The sequence below is a fragment of the Pyxicephalus adspersus genome, chromosome 5 (genome assembly GCF_032062135.1).
Source record: "Pyxicephalus adspersus chromosome 5, UCB_Pads_2.0, whole genome shotgun sequence".
NCBI lineage: Eukaryota > Metazoa > Chordata > Amphibia > Anura > Pyxicephalidae > Pyxicephalus > Pyxicephalus adspersus.
This window is the reverse complement of record NC_092862.1, coordinates 44,124,379-44,145,846: the sequence shown is the minus strand read 5'-3', so window position 1 is coordinate 44,145,846 and position 21,468 is coordinate 44,124,379. Positions and strand designations below refer to the sequence as shown.

At 36.1% G+C, this 21,468-nt stretch overlaps 1 protein-coding gene across 4 annotated transcripts in view; it reads right to left on the bottom strand.

Moving 5' to 3' along the window:
- The window catches only part of OSBPL1A (oxysterol binding protein like 1A), a 63,137-nt gene that overhangs the window by 36,589 nt on the left and 5,080 nt on the right, over positions 1-21,468 (bottom strand). For 2 of the 4 annotated variants that reach the window (XM_072411296.1, XM_072411297.1), the window contains exons 5-16: positions 21,177-21,251; positions 20,094-20,205; positions 18,736-18,821; positions 17,736-17,880; positions 16,921-16,988; positions 16,414-16,458; positions 15,632-15,705; positions 15,430-15,493; positions 14,661-14,759; positions 13,884-14,006; positions 5,440-5,521; positions 1,676-1,782 (exon numbers count right to left, since the gene is read on the bottom strand). In XM_072411296.1, coding sequence (XP_072267397.1) covers positions 1,676-1,782; positions 5,440-5,521; positions 13,884-14,006; positions 14,661-14,759; positions 15,430-15,493; positions 15,632-15,705; positions 16,414-16,458; positions 16,921-16,988; positions 17,736-17,880; positions 18,736-18,821; positions 20,094-20,205; positions 21,177-21,251 — 1,080 coding nt within the window. Of the gene's footprint in view, positions 1-1,675; positions 1,783-5,439; positions 5,522-13,883; positions 14,007-14,660; positions 14,760-15,429; positions 15,494-15,631; positions 15,706-16,413; positions 16,459-16,920; positions 16,989-17,735; positions 17,881-18,735; positions 18,822-19,959; positions 20,027-20,093; positions 20,206-21,176; positions 21,252-21,468 lie in introns of those variants that run through there. The other 2 variants (XM_072411298.1, XM_072411299.1) reach the window with 2 other exon arrangements.

The following is a 21,468-nucleotide window of genomic DNA, read 5'->3' as shown; positions in this document are numbered from 1 at the left end:
AGGTCTTTGTGATTCTTAAAACTGTTTTTTCCTGTTTTTTAGTGAGAAGCTGTGATGGCAGAGGCACAAGCAATTTTCACGTCGTTGGAGTTACGGGCCGTCATGAAGTTTTTGTTTCTCCAGGGAAAGTGACCAAAAGACATTCACACTGAGATGTCACAAACACTGGGGGAGAATTGTCCTTCCTACAGCACTGTCAAAACCTGGATATCTTGTTTCAAGACTGGGCATTTCACCGTTGTGGAAAGTTGACCAAAGGGATCCTTTTTTTGCAGGACAATGCACCTGCGCACACATTCAACATTGTGGCTGCCAAATTGAACACCCTGGGTTTCCAGTTGGTCCACCACCCCCCCACTCACCTGACCTGGCCCCTTCGGACTATTATCTGTTCCCGAATTTGAAGAATTATAAACGTTTTGAGGATATTTCTGACGTCAATTTCCGACTGGTTTGCAGCACAACCAATGGACTTTTATTTGAACAGTCTAGAAAAGCTGCAACTACGCTGTACCAAATGCATCAGTCTCAGGGGGGACACAAATATTTGAAGAAATAATAAACAATGTGTGAAAACCTAATTTAAAAATGTTTAAAATTTGTGTTTTATTTTATGTCATCATCTTTGAATATTTATAGAAACTTTATATTAACAGCATGAGTTGTGCTTGTAAGTGGATGTATAATATGGAAGAAAAGAAAACTAGAAAGGGAAAATTTTTAGAGAAATGCAGAGACAGGAGAGTAGTAAATGGGTGAAGAGGGGACAAACAAAATAGCTTTGGGGCCAAGGTAAAGACTTTGATTGCCCAAAACAAGACCCATGCCATAGAATATATTTTGGCTTGGTCTAAATCTGCACCCCAGAGGAATGATTCATTCATGTTTTGAATTGAATTTGGTTTACATTCCACAAAAGAGATATAGTTTTTTTTGTGTCTAGTGTCTGAAGTTATTGTTCAAACAACAATAATAAAATTATCCAATAAGATTAATTTTACTGATTTAAATATCCCTAGGATAATGCATAGCTGTAAACCATGTGGATTGGATCTCTTCGTTATTATTCTTTCATTAAACATAAAAATAGTTGCCAAAATTTCTAACTGGTGAACATTTTAAACAAATATAACCTAACCTCAAGTTACACAATAGCATATATCAGGCATACATACAAGGCAATTGAACCATTTTGGTTGGATATTATAACCTCATTCTACACCCTACGGGATACACAATTTGTATTTTAGGATTATCCCCCCACTCTTTTCTGTTCCATTCTGTACAGTCATTTAAAACTAAATTTGTTGTTTCATGTCATATAGCCTTTTCAGTAGTGATACATACTGCAGTAAAGAAGCATACATATCCATAAAACTGAACAATAGTAAAGTTATAAAATATAGCTCCACCACCCAAGCCAGCTCCCTGGTTAATGAATTTAATGTAATACTAAACTACTAAAACATTATGGTCCTTTAACAGGTGATGAAGAATACTTTGAACACAGGAGAATACAGTATTTACCATTGTGGGCCAGGAATGCTTTGGACACAGGAAAATGGTCAGTTGCCTTTAAGCAAAGTCAATTCCCTTTGCCTCCAAGTTGGTAATAGTTATAACCTAAAAATGATGCAGGAGCACTGAACATGGTATATCTGGGACTCTTACAAACCTTATCATGTTTTGTAAAGAGATTAAGACAGTTGGTTAAAGCTGCAAATGTTTCCTGGGATGCATCAGATACTTTCTTGACTTGCTGAAGTACATCAGGGTCAACGTCTGAAAAACAGCAGGCATACATATACTTTAGGTTACTCAGACAGTAGCATGGGCAGGCAAAAAGCGATACATAGGTTTAGCAGGTTACATGTTTAGTCACGTATAATCCATTAAAAAGACCTGAAAGGTAAGTAAAATGGCTCTTGGAAAAACAACTATCCACTTACTGAAACTCAGCCAACAGAGTCCTAAATCCATTTAAGCATTATGTTAGAACCAACATAGGCTTACAGTCATCCTTTATGCTTTTATTTTAAACCAGTCAGTTGGCCACCCAGACGAGAAAACTGCATTCTCTCCCGCCCCTGAAATCACCGGTTAAAAGTGTAAAAAAAGTGAGCTGCAGAAAGGTAAAACAACACAGATCATTACATTGCCAGTTGTTGCATTGTAGTATGCTGGTAAAGTGTATTAGGGGTGCCATCAAGAATAAATGGCAACACAGTGCATCAACACTTCTTGTGCATTACCACAAATGGGGTAATGCAATGCACTAGTGGAAACAAGCCCTTAAATAGTTATTTTGCAAAATGTAAAAATTATTATTTTTTTTTTTTTAAGATAAAAAAATATTTTTTTAAATAAAAAAACTAAAAAAAGATAAATATTGAAATAGAAAGAAATTCTCCACTAATAGCAAATATGATTTGCACAATTCTGGCGATAAACTCTTTGCATTCTATATCTGCTAAAAAAAAAAAAAAGGGCAACATTTTTTATGAAAACTTTTCAGGTTTAATAAAATATATGTAACATTGTGGGGACAATTAGTACCATACTATACTACTATATGCACTTTAATACGCCTTGAGATATGCTGCATTAGCACAGCCTTTTTATTTTACCACACAGAAAAGATTGAGCCCTGCAGTATTTTCTTCCTTGCAGGTCAAACCACATTGCATGTCCTACCTTGCTGTATGGAGGCAGACGTGTTGTGTATGCATGTTTGCAAAGAATATACACCTTCTGTTGCAGTGATTTATGGTAAAACATATGCTACCATATGCTTTACCTATAAATGGGCCCTCAAATATTTATATTTTCTATTTTTAAAAGGTCAAGATTAAGCAAAATTCAGATAGAATATATTCTTTACAAATAAAACATTTACTTTACCAAAGCATATATTTCCACTTCTATATTCTGTTAAAACAGATCCAAGAAGCCAAGTACTTTTGTAAGTTAATCAAATAAAAGGTTTATCCTTAGAGGATTAGGATAGATTTCTCTACTTAAAGATTGAGGTCATCAATTCACAACCTAGTAAAGCTACTTTTCAGCCAAGCTGTACTGTACAAGTCTATCTCAATATCCGCCCACAAAATGACCAGCCAGCCACGTAAAGTGAAAAAAAAGGTTATTTGTAGCATAATTATACAAAGTAAAAAAAAAATCACAGGGCATAGATAAAAGCATTATTTTAGTACTGCTTGACAATCGAAAATCCAGCCATCGATAATCCGGATCCTTCAGTTTCCCGGCATGAATTTCGGATCACATTTTCAATACAGGGACTGCAGTACACCGTTTGGCTACTAATGTTTTGATGGCGCTGTTCTGCAGAAACAGCCATTAGGTCTTGCTTGCTAAACTAAATACACGCTGAGGCGTTCCTGCTGCCTACTCCCTGAAACTATGCCAGATGTCAGTGGGTGCTGCGAGAGTAAGGCTGGCCTGTGTGGGAAGGTAAGTATAAAAAAAAAATCCATAATTTTCAAAACTCCGGCGCTCCTAAGGTCCAGAGTTTGCCAGATTTTTGATTTTGTCAACCTGTAGTATTAAAGAAAAGCTTGAAGTAGCAAGTAAGTAACAAAAACTTGTATTTGCACAAATTAAACACACATCAATCAAACTTTCCCCGTAGCAATTGATTAAATGGGACTGGTTTATCAAAGCTCTCCAAGACTGGAGAAGATACATTTTTATCAGTGAAGCTGTGTGATTCAGCAAACCTGGAATGAATACATTTGCTAACAAATAGAAAATATTTTTTAGGAAATCCATTCCAGTTTGGTGGATCACCCACCTTGACTTCAGCACATCATTTGTATTTCAAAGTCTCAGAAATGATTCTGTTTTTAAAGAAGGACTAACATATAAAAAATGGTGACCAGGCAGGTCCTTTATTGCAAGCTGATGTTCCTTCTGCTATAAAATAACCTTGCCTGCCTGATTACATTTTTTTTCCCAGTATACTTACCTGTCCCTGTTCCACTGCAGGATTCGCCATCTTCTTCTACTCCTCTTCTGGGTTCTAGATCTTCAGCTTTCTTGGTTGGCCGGGTTGGATGCAGCATATCCTGGCATCATACTCTGAGCTGTGCATGATATTGAACCATGTTTGCTGGAATTTGTCTAATGCCTGCATGCCTATCAAGATTATTACTTTTACAAATGTGTAAAATTTAGTAAATATGCCAAATACAACCAACTACTTTTAATGTTACAGTTTCAAACACTTTTGATAGCTCAGCAGCAATGTGAAAAATATTACTCATTATTTGAAAATGATGTGTTGAAAAAAAAAAGCAAGTACAGGCAATTAAATGACTTTACAGGGACCACACTGTGATGGTAAAGAACTTGGTCAGATACTTTGCTAAACATCAGGTCTTGTGGGGTGATCCTGATATGCAGTGGTTGCAAACTACTAAAAATCTTTAAAAAGGAACCAGTGAACTGATGGCAAGATGGGATGCACTAGACTGCTTCAATCCCACAGAGAAGCTACTGTAGCACACACTGCTAAAAATGGTGGCTAGGTATGTAATAGTATAACCGGAGACAAATCAGGGTGCCTGTGCAGACTACTGTCCTGTCCAAAGGCTTCTACAATGGCAGATGAGCATCAGAAGTGGCACACTGAGTAATGGAACAAGGTGTCCATGTCTGATAAATCACATTTTGATTATGTGGATAGCCAGGTGTAGGTTTGTCTTTTACACTGGAAAAAGGTGCACTATTGAGGAATTGTGGTCTGCTGCCAACATCTTGTTGTTAGATACCACAGTACAGCTTCAGAGGTCTTGCGAAGTCCATACCTTGACAAGTTAGAGTTGTTTTAGTAATACAAAGGAGACCTACACTGCTCTTTAAGCCAGGTAGTTGTTTAAGTGTTCAAAATTTACAAGGTACAGTATCTGTGGCAGCAATCAGGTAGAGATATCTAGGATGGTAAATAAGGTTGTATGTGTTGTTTGCTGCCACACTAAATCACACTGACTGACCTCAAAATGCAAACCTTGGAACCATCATGGATGTCTCTGATATTGTCATCAGTAATCTAATATAATGCTGGTGTCCTAGATGTAGTTTCAAAAACAGTTAACTACATGGAGTTTATGTGTTCTTTGTTCATGTATATGGTTAACTGGCTCCTGATTAAATTGGTCATAAACTGTGTGTAAGCTAATAAAAGTATGAGTCAAATGTGAGATTTTAAGCTCCAATAAAGGGCTAACTAATGTGACTTTTTAGGCATTCAATAAGGCGTTAAGTAATATATTGGCACTATACAAACACAGTATTTCCACTATGAGTACCTTAAATCTAACAGACTTTAGCATAAGACATACAGATCCTCAATGTTTGAAGTAATATAGTTAATATTATGTAATGAACTTTTTGCCATGCAGTGACAGTATTGTAGTTTACCTCTGGGGTCTTCCCGATTCTTTAAATCAGTGAGAAATGTGGATATTTCTTTGCTGAGTCGCTGATGACAAAGCTGAGCATTCTGTAAAAATATAAAATGCAGAGGCTGAGCTAATCAGAAACAATGAACCAAGTTAAAGGTCTTTTTTTCAGTCTACATGTCATTACCACAAAATGGTTTACCTGGTAAATGCAATTTGTTAATCTAGGCAACAAATGACAAAATAAATCTAACAGAAAGAAATGTCATATCTATTCATCATTATATTTTGTCATTAGCATATCGCCATTTAAACATCAAATGCCTGTAAATATGTCAATCTTGATGCATAAACTTAGCTCACAGACAATTAAAGTTCATATCCATGCAGATAAAAAAGGCACAGGTAAATGCGGTTCTATAAATTAAATATAACAGAAATAAATGTATTATTTTAAGTTGCAAGCAATATTAATGTATACATGTGTGTGTGTGTATGTAAGATTAAAAGGCAGAATGCATATCCAGAGTAATGTTGTGCACCTTCAATAGATAGGATGCAGATAAAATAAGAAATAAATTAAAAATAATTGGGAATTTACAACAAAATGACAGCAATATTAATCCTCTCAATATCCCCAATTATCCCATTCAAAGTATTCCAATCCAGAAACAAAAACACAAGTTTGACAGTAAGTATGAACCATGTTGGAGAGGCTTGTAGCAGTACTCTCTACTGAGGGGACACGCTACTCCACTGTAGTGAGGGGAGCATGAAACTTGTCCTGCCGGATGAGGCTGCTTCAACAGTCAGTCTTCCCAATACCCTAGACTTTCTGGATTCTGAGGCTTCAGGTATGGCTGGAGCCTGTTGTACGAAATCAGTATCTGAGGAGAAATCTTCCTTGAAGTGAACGCAAGGCACTCCAAGATTGGGATGGATGCAAATAGCGAGGAGTTGTACCAGAAAATCGCTGACACTTATAAGATGGCTTCAGAAGGACGAGATTGGTCACCCAGCGCTCAAATAGAGGTTTGTTAAGGAAAATATTGGTAAATTTCTATCAAGGATAAGGCTTACAATATTAGAGAAGTCCCATCACAGCATGTCTGGATGCTCTCATCAATCTTAAGATCTTAGAATTTCTATGTATAGTTTGTAATAAATTACTTTGTTAGAATTTATTAATTTAAAATAATTACTACTTAAAGGCAATCCAGGTTTAATGCACAGGCAGGCTCGGTGCTATTTATTCATTCTATTGCTCCTCTTATTAATGTAGCTATATAAAATGATCTGTATATTCTATACACCGTGTCTTATTAAACAGATGACAATGGAGGCAGAATGGCTGCATTGGCTAATTTAAAATTTTTTACTTGATAATATAAATATTTTGAAGAGTAAACATATAAAAAAGTCATATCAACTATACTACTATAGTGAAATAGTTGCAGTAATGCAAACTTAAAATATGAGCTCACAGAAAAATCCACTCCTCTCTCCACTTAATGTGACATGAATAGCTCATACTGCATATGGGGCAAGATAAGGGAGAACCAAGTTAAATCTTGAAATCCAACATTTGCAAATAACTTTAATATTTATGGATCTAATGCACAGTTTTGTGGAAGATAATCTTTAGGCAGCATTTACATTTAGGTTGTTGTATCTTCTTGTGTTAATATATATTGCATTTTTTTACAATAATTTTCTTGTCTTTTAAACTGCTGTTTACATATTCTGCTTTTTATATGATTGATGACAGAAGAAATCTATCCAAACTCCCATGAGGCAAAGAAGCTACAATTATCTCAAGCCATCTTCATCCACTCCTCAAGGTGACACATTTCTCTTGTTTCAACACATTAATGTTTTAGCACCAGGAGTAAATTTAGCTAACTGAAGGGGGAGGAAATGTTGCAGTGTTCACAGCAATAACAACCTGGGTCTGCATGACTTCAGAAGCACGTTATGGCTTAACACACACACACACACACACTGCTACCCCAAATTGTCCATAGCTTTTTTTAAAAGGCTTTACAGGTCATCAGTTTAAAGATAACAAGGAGATCTGTCTTTAAAATAATGTTCTGGGATTATTTATCAAGTGTGGGGCAATATTTGTTTACACACAGATGTGCATTTAACATCACAAACAAATTTATGCAAATAAGGGCAGGGATGGGCTTTTAAACACTTTGTTTTTTTTCTTATTTCTTTTAGTAAACTGTATTATTTTCTTTTTAACTTATTTATTGTTATTACATGGGGACTCAATACCCTCCTAAGTGATGCACAATGCAACTGATAGGTTCTTTTTGAGGCATCAATGACCTTTCAGTCTCCCCTGCATTTCCCTTTAATTGACTATGGGTAAACATTGTTATTCTGTTTATGTTTTTTTATTTCACTATGACATGGCAGCTGTAAACCTGGAAATGCTCAGAGCAAAGCACTTACCACACTTTCCACAGAAAAGGGATAGGGTGTGTAATCTCTTCTTTGCGGCTTAGATGGCCACCCTAAATTAGTTCCCATCTTCAGAGGAAAGGCAGAGCCCAGGAAACACCAAGTAAGAAAAAGGAAGGTGTATTTATGAGGAAGTATGGACACCTTAGGAAGCTCAGTTGGTTATTGAGTGGTTAATCAGCTGCTACAATATCAAGTAGTTGAAAGCCCTACGCCATTTGTGGTTTTATAAACAAACACCTAGTTGCTATAATGACTATGCTAAGAATTATGCCCTTGGCAACAAAAGCGTTAACAATGACAGACCAAGAATGAGTATGCAGCTCCAGTGTTCAGCTAATCGTCACACAATTGTTTCGGGTGTTTGATGGAGAATAGGGATACTAAAAGAACAGCTTTACATCCAATGAATTAGCATTCTTTAAAGCATACCTAATCTCAGAAATTTCACTTTACATAAAAGGGTAGACAACCCTTTATGTTTAAATATAGAAAAAAATAACAGAATATTTACTTTAGTGCACTTTTTTTTTGGAAAGGTGAAAGATGAAAGATGGGCATGTCAGTTCTTCTCTTACTACTTTTAATGCCTCGCAGCAATGCCATTATGATGAATTTAGCTTGTCATTACACAGAAAATACCAAGAACCTATTTGGCATAACGTGGTTATCCTGTAGGTTATTATTCAGGAAAAAGGTAACTGGCATGTTATTTGTTCGTTCAAAAGAATCCTCGTGTCTCTTGAACTGGAAGTATATGTGTAGGGAAAAGTTTTTTGTTATGGAAAAAGGTGAATGACTCCAGATCATCCACACAGAGATTGTCCAACATGCTGAATACTTGCAAATAGGATCTCCAATCATCAGTGTAAGGATGTTAAACCTATACATTCCATCAAATCACTCACATTTACTGCCCATGTCCTTTTCTTGTGCTGTAATACACACACAAGTCTTATCTCACAAGGATAATGATAACACATACAAGAGATAATATGGTTATGGATATGGATGGATATGGTTTGCACTTGCAAGTGTATGTAGAGTTGTACTATTGTGAGTGGAGCATGACAGATACTTGATTCACTACAGCCACTTCCTATTTTTACCCTGTATACAGCCCACTGACAAACAGAAACTTATTAAAACTGTTCTGCTCAATATTGGCCAAAGGAATAGAATGGTGTATTGCACAAAATGAAATACTTGTCAGATGTCCAAACCACAAACAATGTATCCAGTCAGCTGTTAAAAAGAGAGATGTGAATGTGGATGTCTACTGGAGCAATCATTGTTCCTCAGCCAGAAGATGACATCATAGCTCCCACCAGAGATGTCTTCATTTGTATCATTTACAAGGATTAACAAATCAAGTCTCTACAGCTCCAACATGTAGTACTAAGAGTTTGTAACTATAAAAGAATGACATGAAAGCTAGAAGTGATGAATACATTATTTAATTCAAATAGTAATTTGAATGGGTTCCCATATGGTACCCGTAAGAAGAACGAAAACAAAAATATGTTATTCTCCCTACATATAGTGTACAAGGTAGAATGATACAAAACTCCTTGTCGTTTTAAGCTACGTACACACTTCCAATTATTATCGTCGGAAAACGAACGACGAACGTTCCTGCACGATATACACGAACGATCGTATAGCACCGATCCTGCACATAGAGGTAACGACACGATCGTTTGTAGATATTGTACACACAATAGATACGATCGTTTAAGCGATAGAGGAACTATATGCACGACAGGAAAGTGAACGGATGTTTGTTCATCACGCATGCTCTGAACATGGACGATCAACGAACGACCGTACACACGAACGATGTTCAACAATCGTCGTCCAATCCGATCCGCCGGTCCGGTCGTTCGTTTCCAGCGACTTTCCTCGTTCGTCGGCGTCGTTGGTTACTTTTTTACGAAAGATTTTTTGCCCGATCGATCGCTCGTCGTTCGATTGGAACGATAAAAATTGGAAGTGTGTACGCACCTTTAGATTGACTTTTACCAGTGTTTATTGTGCCCAGAACTCAAACTAATCAGTTGTATTGGTGATATACATTTTACATGTTTCTACTCGCTAACAATGATGTTTATACAACTGACAGGATTCATGGATCTGCCAGGATGGCTGTGCTCTACTCTAAAAAGCGCTCAGTTTTTAATTTGCTCCTCCATCTGACGTCTAATCACAATATACCCATAAAACTCTATGCTAACCAATCCCCTTCATGGCATCTAATCATATCCTCCAGAAGGTAAACCTAGTTTTCTCTAAACATTGCCTTCCATCTCTTGGACCCCCCACCCCCTTCTTGGCGTCCCTGCAGGAATCACTGGAAGCCAAAATTATATTAGGAGGATACTAAATAAGACACACAAACAACAAAAAGATTTAGAGTTAGAAAAGATAAATTCCAAAAACACATATTCTTCCTACAACTGAACACTGCCTTTTACCTTTATTGAAATTTTATTTCATAGACAGCGGGTAAAAACTAGTGCTGGCTATATTAATGTTATAAAGTATATGTATTATAAAAATACACATATTTCTCTTGTAAGCAGCAAGCAAAGATTTATCATTTTAAATCTAAAAAGCTAATAACATTTTCTTTCATAGTAATTTTAAAAATAAATAAATAAAGACAAGGAAAGCTGCTGGAATCAGACATTAACATATTCATGTTAGCCCAAAGTGATGGGGGTATCTTCGTTTTAGTTCCACTTTATGAAGCAGAATTGAGTGACTTAGGAACCCATGTCAGCGGTGCTGATTTACTTAAGGATTAGACAATGTTTACACAATTTACTGTATGATCTCTATTATTTTATGTGCAGGGCCTTGCTTTTTACATGTTTGGATACGTTAAGTAAATACACATAATTTATTATGTTAACATTCTAAAATGTTCATTCTCTCATTCTTTAATAAATTAGACTCATGTGCATGCCTACAAGAAATTGTAGGCGGGTGGCAGCCCCTGTATTGTGACCCAACTCTTTAATAACCACCCAAAAAGAGCTGGGTGATTACTGAAAAGTGCTGGGTGGTGCACCCGGCTAAAAGGGGCTAGGGAGAACACTGGAATGGCTATACACGAGTCGCTGATTGATGTTCTAGGGCTCCCACCCTCATTTCTGAGACAAGCACAGTGCTATGGGCCTTTCAGCAATAATGTATATTGGTGTGTATGAGCATGTCATTATCAGGTAAGTCCTTTAGCATTTATACGGTTTTGTAACAATGCATTACACCCTTCTGCACCTTCATGTTGCTGGCAGATTTGATCCAAATGATTAGACTTGCATTCCTTTGCATTCTCTATACTTTATACTCTCTTTAGATTTCCTTGCTTTTTTATTTTGGTTTTCCTGCTGTTTGATTTTTTTTTTTTTTTTAAAAAGGGGGAACATACTTTGTTAAAGTATACACACTAGGCCATGCTTTTCAAGATTGGAACTGTGTTGTGCGCTATGCAACACCAAGCCTTCAAGTGACTTCAAAGCTTCTCCCATGCAACCCCATAAATGATCAACAGGGTTAAAAAAAGCAATACTTTTTACTACACGTACAGTACATTCTCCACAAGAATAATTTTATTGTTGGGTCATGCTGGGTCTTCTGATCACTGTAGCTAGCTTAACCTATTTCTATGCACAATGCTACAGAAACCGCATTTCTGATTAAGTATAATCCTTCACTTATCTAATCAACAACCTTCTTCATGGGATTTAAATAAACTTGAGATAATCATGCTCCTGCTATTTCTACAGCAATTAAAGAAGATAAAAGGTTTATTATTAGCACAATGTGGAATACGAAAAGGCTGTAAAATACCATAATGAGACCGTAATACATTTCTGTAATTCATTACCTTAAAGATTATTGCTTTATAGAACTTCCATCTCCATTGTTATTAGAGACTTTCTACGTAAGAATTTTGATACTAGAACAACTCCGTGCTTTTCAACTTTTTCTCAGCGGCTGTCCACCATGAATAAGACCATTTTATTTAATTTGTGTGCAAAAAGAATAGTTTGACCTACCAGAGAGATCCTTAGGTTTCACGTCTTTCTATTACAAAGACAATGAAAATTCAGCTTAGATGGAATAAACCCCAGTGATTAGAAACAGAGCATCACCCAAAACAGATTACTATTCATTGGGTGGTGACAAGTACAGTCTGAAACTTGGAGTTACTATTTATGGAATGGTTTTCATTTTTTTAGACAGTCAACAGTATCCCCCAGCTTAACTGTCTAGTGAACCACAAATATACAGATTTGGAATTCCAAAAACTGCTTGTATACTTATTCTGGGTTAGTCATTCAATTAGTAATAAGGACAAAGTATGTGAATGAAACTCTAGGCTGTTGTGATAGGGTTCCCTTATAATGTCAACTACAAGATTTTTTTTAGTTTTGGATTATGTAGAGAAGGATTAGAGCTGCTGTTGATTTTTTACTGCTATGAGGGTCTCCTGCTACTGCTACAGGGATGTATCCTCATTTCATGTCCCGCTGACAACTATCTCACTAGGCAGTAAACATTTGTAACAGAAACACAGACCATGCAGACATGAAGTCAAAAATTCTAGCCATCCTCTGCTCTACTAAAAAAGCCTTTTAAATTCTGTCTGGTAAAACAATGTCAGCAGGAAAAAAAGTGAGGCAAAATTCTCAAATTCCAAAATCCCAATGGAAACCCAAGTAACAGTAAAAACTTTACAGATATTTGAAAGTGTAACCCTTCCTCAGTTACGTTAAAAATAAAATGTTTTGTTAGACATACATTTTCTTTCTGCATTGCAGAATCGAAAAGAGAGAAAAAAGGAGAAATAATACAAGATTAATACCATACATAACAAGATATTGGGAAGAACAGTTTTCATTGCCTCCTGGAAAGAAACTTCCTAAAAACCTTTTTTATACCTGCTTTCTAACAATTGCAAAAACAGCTAACACTTTTGCAATACCAACATACATTTAGGCATTTTGCAAGATACATTCTGAAGATCTATAACGTAATCTATACATTACAACTGAATATCAGAATCCAAAAGTCAATATCAATACTCCCTCTAGTGTTCAAAAAGGAAAATGCCATATGTAGAAAAAATATTTGTTCTTACACCTATTTGTTCTTACACCTATGCAAGCAGTGTAAGAACTCATCCCCCAATTCATACATTTATATAGTACTGAAATCTTCTACAGCACACTATGTATTCGATAGTTATGTGATTATCTCTCACAGGATCTAATGTTCCTACCATTGTCAAATAGCATTACATAATCCAAGGCCAATTTTGGGGTTGATTCCAATTAACCTATTAGCACATTTTTGTAATGTGGGAGAAAAGTGGTGTGCTCAGGGTATTCCTTTACAAACACAATATTTATTTTTATTATTTAACAGTATTTATATAGTGCCAACATATTATACAGCGCTGTACATTAAATAGGGGTTGCAAATGACAGACAGATACAGAGAGTGACACAGGAGGAGGAGAGGACCCTGCCCAGAAGACCTTACAATTTAAAAGGTCTTATAAAATATATATCCCAGTTTTCTTTGCCTTCTATCCAATATCCAATCCGCACGTGGGATGTTGTCTACTTTTAACTTATTGCTCATATTACCTCTTTATAACCAATACCTCTAAAGTAATTTGTTCCACCCCTCTACCAAAATTGGTACTTGTGCTAATGCTATTTTGCAGTTCCTACCACTGTACTTAAGTGTTTTACCACAGATTTTTTACTGTTTTACTACATTTTGTATGTTCTGTAAAAGAAATAAAATAAAACAATTATATATATATATAAAAAAAACTTGCTGCCTATCATCAACCAGTACCTTAAAACAAAACCATACATTTTACTCTAGTGGAAGGGGCAAGTCAATACTTTAACATTTTTACCACATTTATATTTGACAATTAGAGGCTGCAAGGCAAAACATTAAAATTACCTCAAGTGACTCCTTTATGTCTCCAACTAACACAAGACCTTCATCTTCATCATCACTGAGCTGGTCTTGTGAGCAGTAATGGGTGCTGTAAGCAGAGTGTTCCTTAATGGCAGCCAGCCACTCCTGGAGGACAAACAGTATAAAATATCTGTGTATTTTCATTAATAACTTAGATTACGGGCACAAATTGCATTGGGCCAATCGGAACTGATATCAGTGATCTTTTTTATGTCTATGGGTAGCACTCTTTTCACTACCCAGCAATGTAAGGGGTATTCTTTCAACTGACTATCATGCTAATATACTGTGAGCTGTGGTTATCATTATTATTTTCAGGGGTTCACTAAGACCTGAAAGTTATTTAAAGGGTTCACACATTTCAAAAAGCTGTTCTAAAGCTTTCCAAGTGTGTAATACATAGCTTATGTGTAATGCATAGCCATAAGCTTGTCATGTTCTCATTTATCCAGGTCATTGTATATCTAGTATTAGTTAGTCACACTGAACTGGGCTTGTTTTTGCAATGCTGAAGATATTTTACAGCCTTCCAAGTTGCTTCATTCATTCACAACAAAGTCTTCAAAATTACACTACAAATCCGGATGAATGTGACCAACTAAAACTACAGGTTAATATTTTTAAACGCTATTTATTAAGCACCAACACAGTGTGTTTAATTCTGACATATTAAGCTGCCTTTAAACATTACCCAGCATGAAGGTATTATTAGTATCTCCTTACAAAGTAGCAATTTAAATTGTCTGCAATGCAGCTTACCTCTCTTGTGTGCTTTAGGTTTTTGGGTAAAACTTTGAAATAATGAATGCTGTCATCAAAGCATTTAACAGTAAAAGATGAATTATCTGTGAATTTAACCTGGAAAGAAAGAATATTAAACATATTATTAGCAGGTAACACATTTAAATGGCAAGTAAGTAGTAAAATAGATAATAAAATACTATATTAAGACCTTTAGTCAACATTTGAACAACAAACAAAAATTATCATGAGCATCATGTGTGCCCCCCAAAGCATTCTCTGTCTCGTCTACTGCAGGGTCTCCAAGGACAATAAAAATGTGTGGCAGTTAGTATCACAAATTATAATGAAAGTCCTGATGTTTAAATATGAATCTATTTATTACCTGTAAACTCCTGATTTACCTGAAAGGATATTCAGGGCAACAGAGTGTCTATATATAGTGTCTACATTTACACGCCATGTTGTAGGTGGTCATAAAATCTATCATACAATCCAGTGCCTGTATTACAACTCTAGTACCAGACAGATTGACAAAAGCTGCCTGAACCTTACTGACCACCATTTCTGGTCTTTCTGTCTGATCCCAGATTTACCCAACTACCACCAGTCCTCTGTCCTCACTTTGCCATTGTCTCTGTCCTGGTACCCAACTCTATTTTTTTTACATTTTTAGTGTACAAAAGATTACATTTGTGACAATCATTTTGTATTCAAGGTTCATAGACATTGCATGCAAGATTTTTTACACAGAAAAAAAAAATACTGAATATATCTCAAATCCTACCATGCAGATGGCTTGTGTCAAGTGTTTACAACCTTTCCGATAAGTACCGGAAAGTGCGTCTGACCTGCAAAAAAAAAAAAAAAAATTATAGCCAAACCAACAACACAAAACACTTTTGAAATAAATAAAGTGTTACAGGTTTGCATATTGTGTATCACAGTATCAAAATTACAGAAATAAAATAATGTAGCAAAATACTCACTGTTTTTGGTACCAGGAAATTACACCATGCTCCAAAACCACCCAAAACAGCTTCCAGCCAAAAAACCGTGAGCTCTGAAACACAAGGGTGGCAAAATATTTATAAAGGTTATTTGTAGCATATTTATACAAAGTGAAAAACATCCACGGGAACAGGGCATAGATATTGCATTATTATTGGTACTATTAAAGAAAAACTTAACAAAAAGTAAGTAAACAAAAACTTGGATTCAATGTGCCTGATTTATTAAACCTCTCCAAGACTGGAGAAGGTGGACCATCATGGGTGAAGCTGGGTGATCCAGCAAACCTGGAATGGACCTAGTCCAGGATTGAAACCATTTGCCAACTAATTGGAAATTATTTTTTAAGATATCTCTTTCAGGTTTGCTGGGTCACCCAGGTTCTCTCATGACCGTCTACATTCTCCAGTCTTGGAGAGCTTTATTAAATCAGACTCACCATGTCTATAAATTAAAGTGCATTTTTAGGTAGAGTAAGGAGTAGATAAAACTCCAGACAAATTTTTAATTTATCCAGTATATTAGGAAGTTTTCTTTAATTTCATGCTTTGTAGTCACATCAGTAAGTGAGAGGATCTCTCTCTCTCAAGTGAAAAGGATCTGTTCCAAAACCATTATCTCTGTTGGAAGAACCCTCCATTTCACTTTGTACCTGTTACAGTGATAAATCAAAATGAAATACAAACTTGACAAGTGCATGCATACTGTACAAAGGGATGTGATAACTGTGCTAAGTCATACCTAAAGCATAAAGCATTACCTTGCATAGTGGACCTTCAAATCTCTTGAGGTTCTTTGCCACATACTGAAATTCAAAAACATGGTGCATTAAAATAAAGCATACATTTATGTAAACCTGGACAATTTGAAATGAAACTAAACCAAAAAATATATAACAAGGATTAACTTCCAAGGATAAAAAGTAATGAAAAAGTAATTTTTAAAAGGTGGATCCCATGATGCAGGTGGTGTAATTATTTGTAAATCTTAAAATCTTCCTGCTGAAAAATTAGGCTTGTCCCCCATGTCATAATTGGCCCCAAGGTTATGTGCACCCTCACTCACCAACAGGGTGGCATGAAAGATAGGAAGTGGGTAGGGCCAAGGTCAGCTTGGCAAGTCAAGAAATAGGCCACCTTTATCTTTTTATACTACTGAACATTTAGCATGTGTTTTTTTTTGTAACAGTCCGAGTTTGATTTGCCCAAGCAGTAATAGGTTTGCATTAGGACCGATTAGTATTGGGTACACATATGCAGTTTCTCACCTTTCCAAACTTGGTTTGTAAGACTTGTTTTATTTCAATATGTTGGGCAAGGTCTACTGCCTTTTGGTCTGAAATCACATAAATAGAAATATTAATGATTACACCAAGTAATAGGATTAGTTTTCAATTTAGTTCTGATATTTGGTAATAACCTGGATAACGTATGAACAGTATGTTCCTTCTTCCTGAGGACAGGACTGACTGTCCAGTGACTGACTGACTATTCATTGCTCATTTGTTACTTATTTAAATTCAACTTTCAGTTTCAAAAATTGCACAGTGTAGTAAAAGGTGGTGTTAAGCTAAAAGGGCTGTGGCTTGTAGAAGATTAATGACATTGCCTGAAGCCTACTTTACACTAGGTAGTCCAGTACCAGTACAGCTGCTTGTTGCTATAATTCATGTTTTAAGAATTTGGAAATGCAGCTGCAGCACATAGTAATACTGGCCACACGCAGTGAATTTCAGGCTGATTCATTCCGCTTTAATTTGCAGAGTAGCAAACAAACTAAAGCTGACACTGAACAAGGTGTGGACAGTACTGACTGATAATATATAGCATTCATCCATTTGGTCTTGCTGAAAGTCACTACAAATAGACTAAAACTTGGCTAACATTATGTATGTTTAATAACCTGAGGAGCCTGCTGGGCTACAACTGTAAGGTGCTTACTTTTAATTATCAGTTCTTCACCTGCAGCATTTGGAAAACAAAACATTGAATATCTTGGAGCTTAACGGTATAATATAAAGGAAATGATCCCTCCATCTGTACGCTATAGTAATATACTGACAATATAGGCGTTAAGACTTACTGTTTTTATTCTTGATATTAACATCCACTCCACTTTTTAGAAGTTTTAAGGCACACTGCCTCATGCCTCGATACGCAGCACAGTGCAAAGGGGTGTTGCCCATTTGGTCAGTGCAGTTAATATTAGGAGGTTTAGCTCTGTTTAGCTTTAGAGAAAAACAAGATCATTAAATTATGCAGTTTTAAAATCCTTTAATATATCTCATTAGACCCCCAGCTTTTTAAAAATTCACCCTATATGGAATATTCATCAACCATAGATCAGCAGCTCTACAACTTGGCCTATTTATTAAGGCAGTGGAAAAATTAAACAAACAAAAATAAAAAAACATTTTTTTCCTCCCATTTTGTGCTGTGCTATACTAAAAGGGCATCCAATGCAGTTAGGCAGTAAATGTAGTCTATGGCACACCTCTAGTTTCATGACTGGACAGCAAAAGGAACAGCGGCACATCAATAAGTCATCCTTCTGTTCTCTCCAATGCCAGCAAGCTTCTATTGTTTAATGAATAAGCAAAGTCAGCCTAACCTGATTACCTTCTAAGTACAAGCCTTTCCCCCCTCTAGAACCACCATTGTCTAATAAATATTCCTAAAATGTGCATTATATTCTCCCCTTCTATTGTGTATTACTTCCCCCACCTACTAGATTGTAAGCTTTTCAGGGCAGGGTCCTCTCCTCCTGTGTCACTGTCTGTATTTGTCTGTCATTTGCAAGCCCTATTTAATGTACTGCGCTGCGTAATATGTTGGCACTATATAAATCCTGTTTATTATTATTATTAATAATAATAATAATAATAATAATAATAATAATGAAAACTAAATAAGAATAATAATAATAATCTAATTTTATGCTGCATGTCCAACTTTTATTTCTGTTTCTTCTAACAAAAGAAGGTTTCCTTTTAAATCGAAAAGAGTTGATATGCAATAAAATCAATAAAATTGTATTATGTTCTGCAAGCTAAACAAAACTACATTATAGAACATTTGCTTACCAGATCTGATAATGTTGCAATGTCTCCCTCTCTTGCAGCATTGAGAAGGGCCTCCTCCAGTTTTCTTTCCTGAGTTCGTTGGGCAGCTGGTTACATAATTATTTGCAAAGGTTCATGAGAATTACAGAAATATTTTTTTACATGTATTTATAATGCAAGAAGCAACCCAATCAAAATACAACCCAATCAAATTTACATAAAGTATGGAAACATTAGAATGTCTGACAGGCATGTACTGCTTTGTGTGTCTCCATTGGAAGACTTCATTTACTTCCTGTCCTCCTATAAAGGTGCGTACACACTTCCAATTTTTATCGTTCAAAACGAATGACGAACGAACGACGAACGATCGATTGGGCAAAAATCGTCGTAAAAAAAGTAACCAACGACGCCGACGAACGAGGAAAGTCGTTGGAAACGAACGACCAGACCGGCGGATCGGATTGGACGACGATCGTTGAACATCATTCATGTGTACGATCATTCGTTGATCGTCCATGGTCTGAGCATGCGTAATGAACAAACGTTCGTTCACTTTCCTGTTGTGCACATAGTTCCTCTATCGCTCAAACGATCGTATCTATTGTGTGTACAATATCTACAAACGATCGTGTCGTTATCTCTATGTGCAGGATCGGTGCTATACGATCGTTCGTAGATATCGTGCAGGATCGTTCGTCATTCGTTTTCCAACGATAATAATTGGAAGTGTGTACGTAGCTTAACTGTAACAGGAGGTGAGGAAAACTCGCTTTAGTAGTGACACAGACAGTAATAAAACAAATAAAGCATTAGAGGGAAGAGATAGGGCCTCTGATAGATCTAACTGGCATCTGTAACTCATGGGGAGGAATTTGTGTCCATCTGGCATCTTATGTCAGGACATCAATGAGATATTAAGTGATGGGAAATGTTGCTTTGGGTACTCAATATGCAAAAACAACCCCTTGCAATACAATTTACCCTAACGCTCTTTATTCATTTTTTTTAATTACATGTACCATACAAGATGATGTGTTAATATGAAATGCATGTAGATTTCACATGTTGCCTGGCTTCTGGTAATGTCTAACATAATCACCTTTTTTACATGTGGAAGAAGAGACATGCAAGCTTAAGAATAGATATCAGTGATTTTGTATTCTTTTTACATGGTGGAAAGATCATTTTTCCCCCCCTTACAGATCATTTTTGTGATGATATAACAAGACTGTGTTGCCTTACCATACTGTTTCTGGTAAGCTGGATATACTGACATCTGATAGCTGAAACACAGGTAGCAGAAAGCCCAAGTGGCAAAGAATACCGCAGTGCACACACACATTTTTATTTAACATCATGAAGAAGTAAAGGTTTACCTTCTAACATGGCCTTGACCTCCTTGTCTTGTGCAACATCAGCAGCTGTTTGTCCTTCTCCGTTTATCACTGTAGTGTCTGCATTGGACTCTAATAATAACATCACAATTTCCTGATCAAAGCAGAACAAAATGTGCATGTTAGAACAAAGGTTGCAACAATATTGACCAATATGGTCTTTTTTTACATTAAACAAGCATAAATCTATCTAGAATAAAGAGGAAAATCATGCAGCCTGATTTGTGATGTGTACTGGACGTGGATGAGAAAGACAATCTCTCAGCACCTAAAGAAGGCTTGTACTCAGATAGCTATACCATGCTAATGTGGATACATTTCAGTGTAATAAAACAAAAAAAGGCTGTTCCCACGTCTCTCCCTTGCAGGTCATGAGATGAAAGCCTGGACATTGGCTCACATGACCTTTTTCAAAGGAGAAAGTCAGATTCCTCCAAAAGCTCCATTAAGAAGAGATCATGTGACTAAGCATAAAAACCTAGGATAAAACTCCCTATTTTTAAAACATGCTTTAAAAATTACATCAAGCTGATATTAATAATAAAATTAATAACAAAGTAAATGTATGTGTATATCACTAGACATACTATGAAGACCTGCTTCCTGTATTTGCTTCTGCAGTCTCCTCATACTTCAGGAACCCTTTCTGCATATTCAGTTTGAACATGGGAGCTAGGCTTCACATGAAGGAGGCAGGGACCATTTGGAATAGGAGGTGAAAATATTATTTCTGGTTTAATATACTCTAGTACTGTATAACCCTTTAAAAAAAACAAACCATAAAAAGAAAGCAAACAAAACACACATACACTGATGATGTCAACCTTCCAAACAAACCAACCTAAAAAAACAGGAGTGGTGCAAACCTGCTCTACCAACCAGAATAATTATTCTGCAATACTCCTATAGTTTATAAACAAATTATTTTGATACATATTTTAGATGTGGATTTCTGTGGATGTGGATTACAGCAGCACACTTATAGTCAAGCAGCATATAAGAGTTTATCTTCCTTACACCCTACTAATTTAGCAAATTGTTAGAGTAGAAAAGCATGCTTTTCACCTTACGTCCAGTAAAGGCTGCTCGGTGTAAAGGAGTGTCCCCCATATCATTCAGTACAGTGATGTCAGCTCCTGACTGGGAGAAAAATATAACCATGAAATCTTATATCATACACTAAAACTCCTAATAGCTATACTAGAGCCTGGATTTTGCTATTGATAAACAATAAAATAAAAAAACTCTGGTTTAGGTTATTTGACATTCTGGTGCATTTTGTTAACGCACATGTTATGTCATATGTTAAGGTCTGTTGCTTTAGCATATTCAAATGAATGGACTGCTAATGCACCTG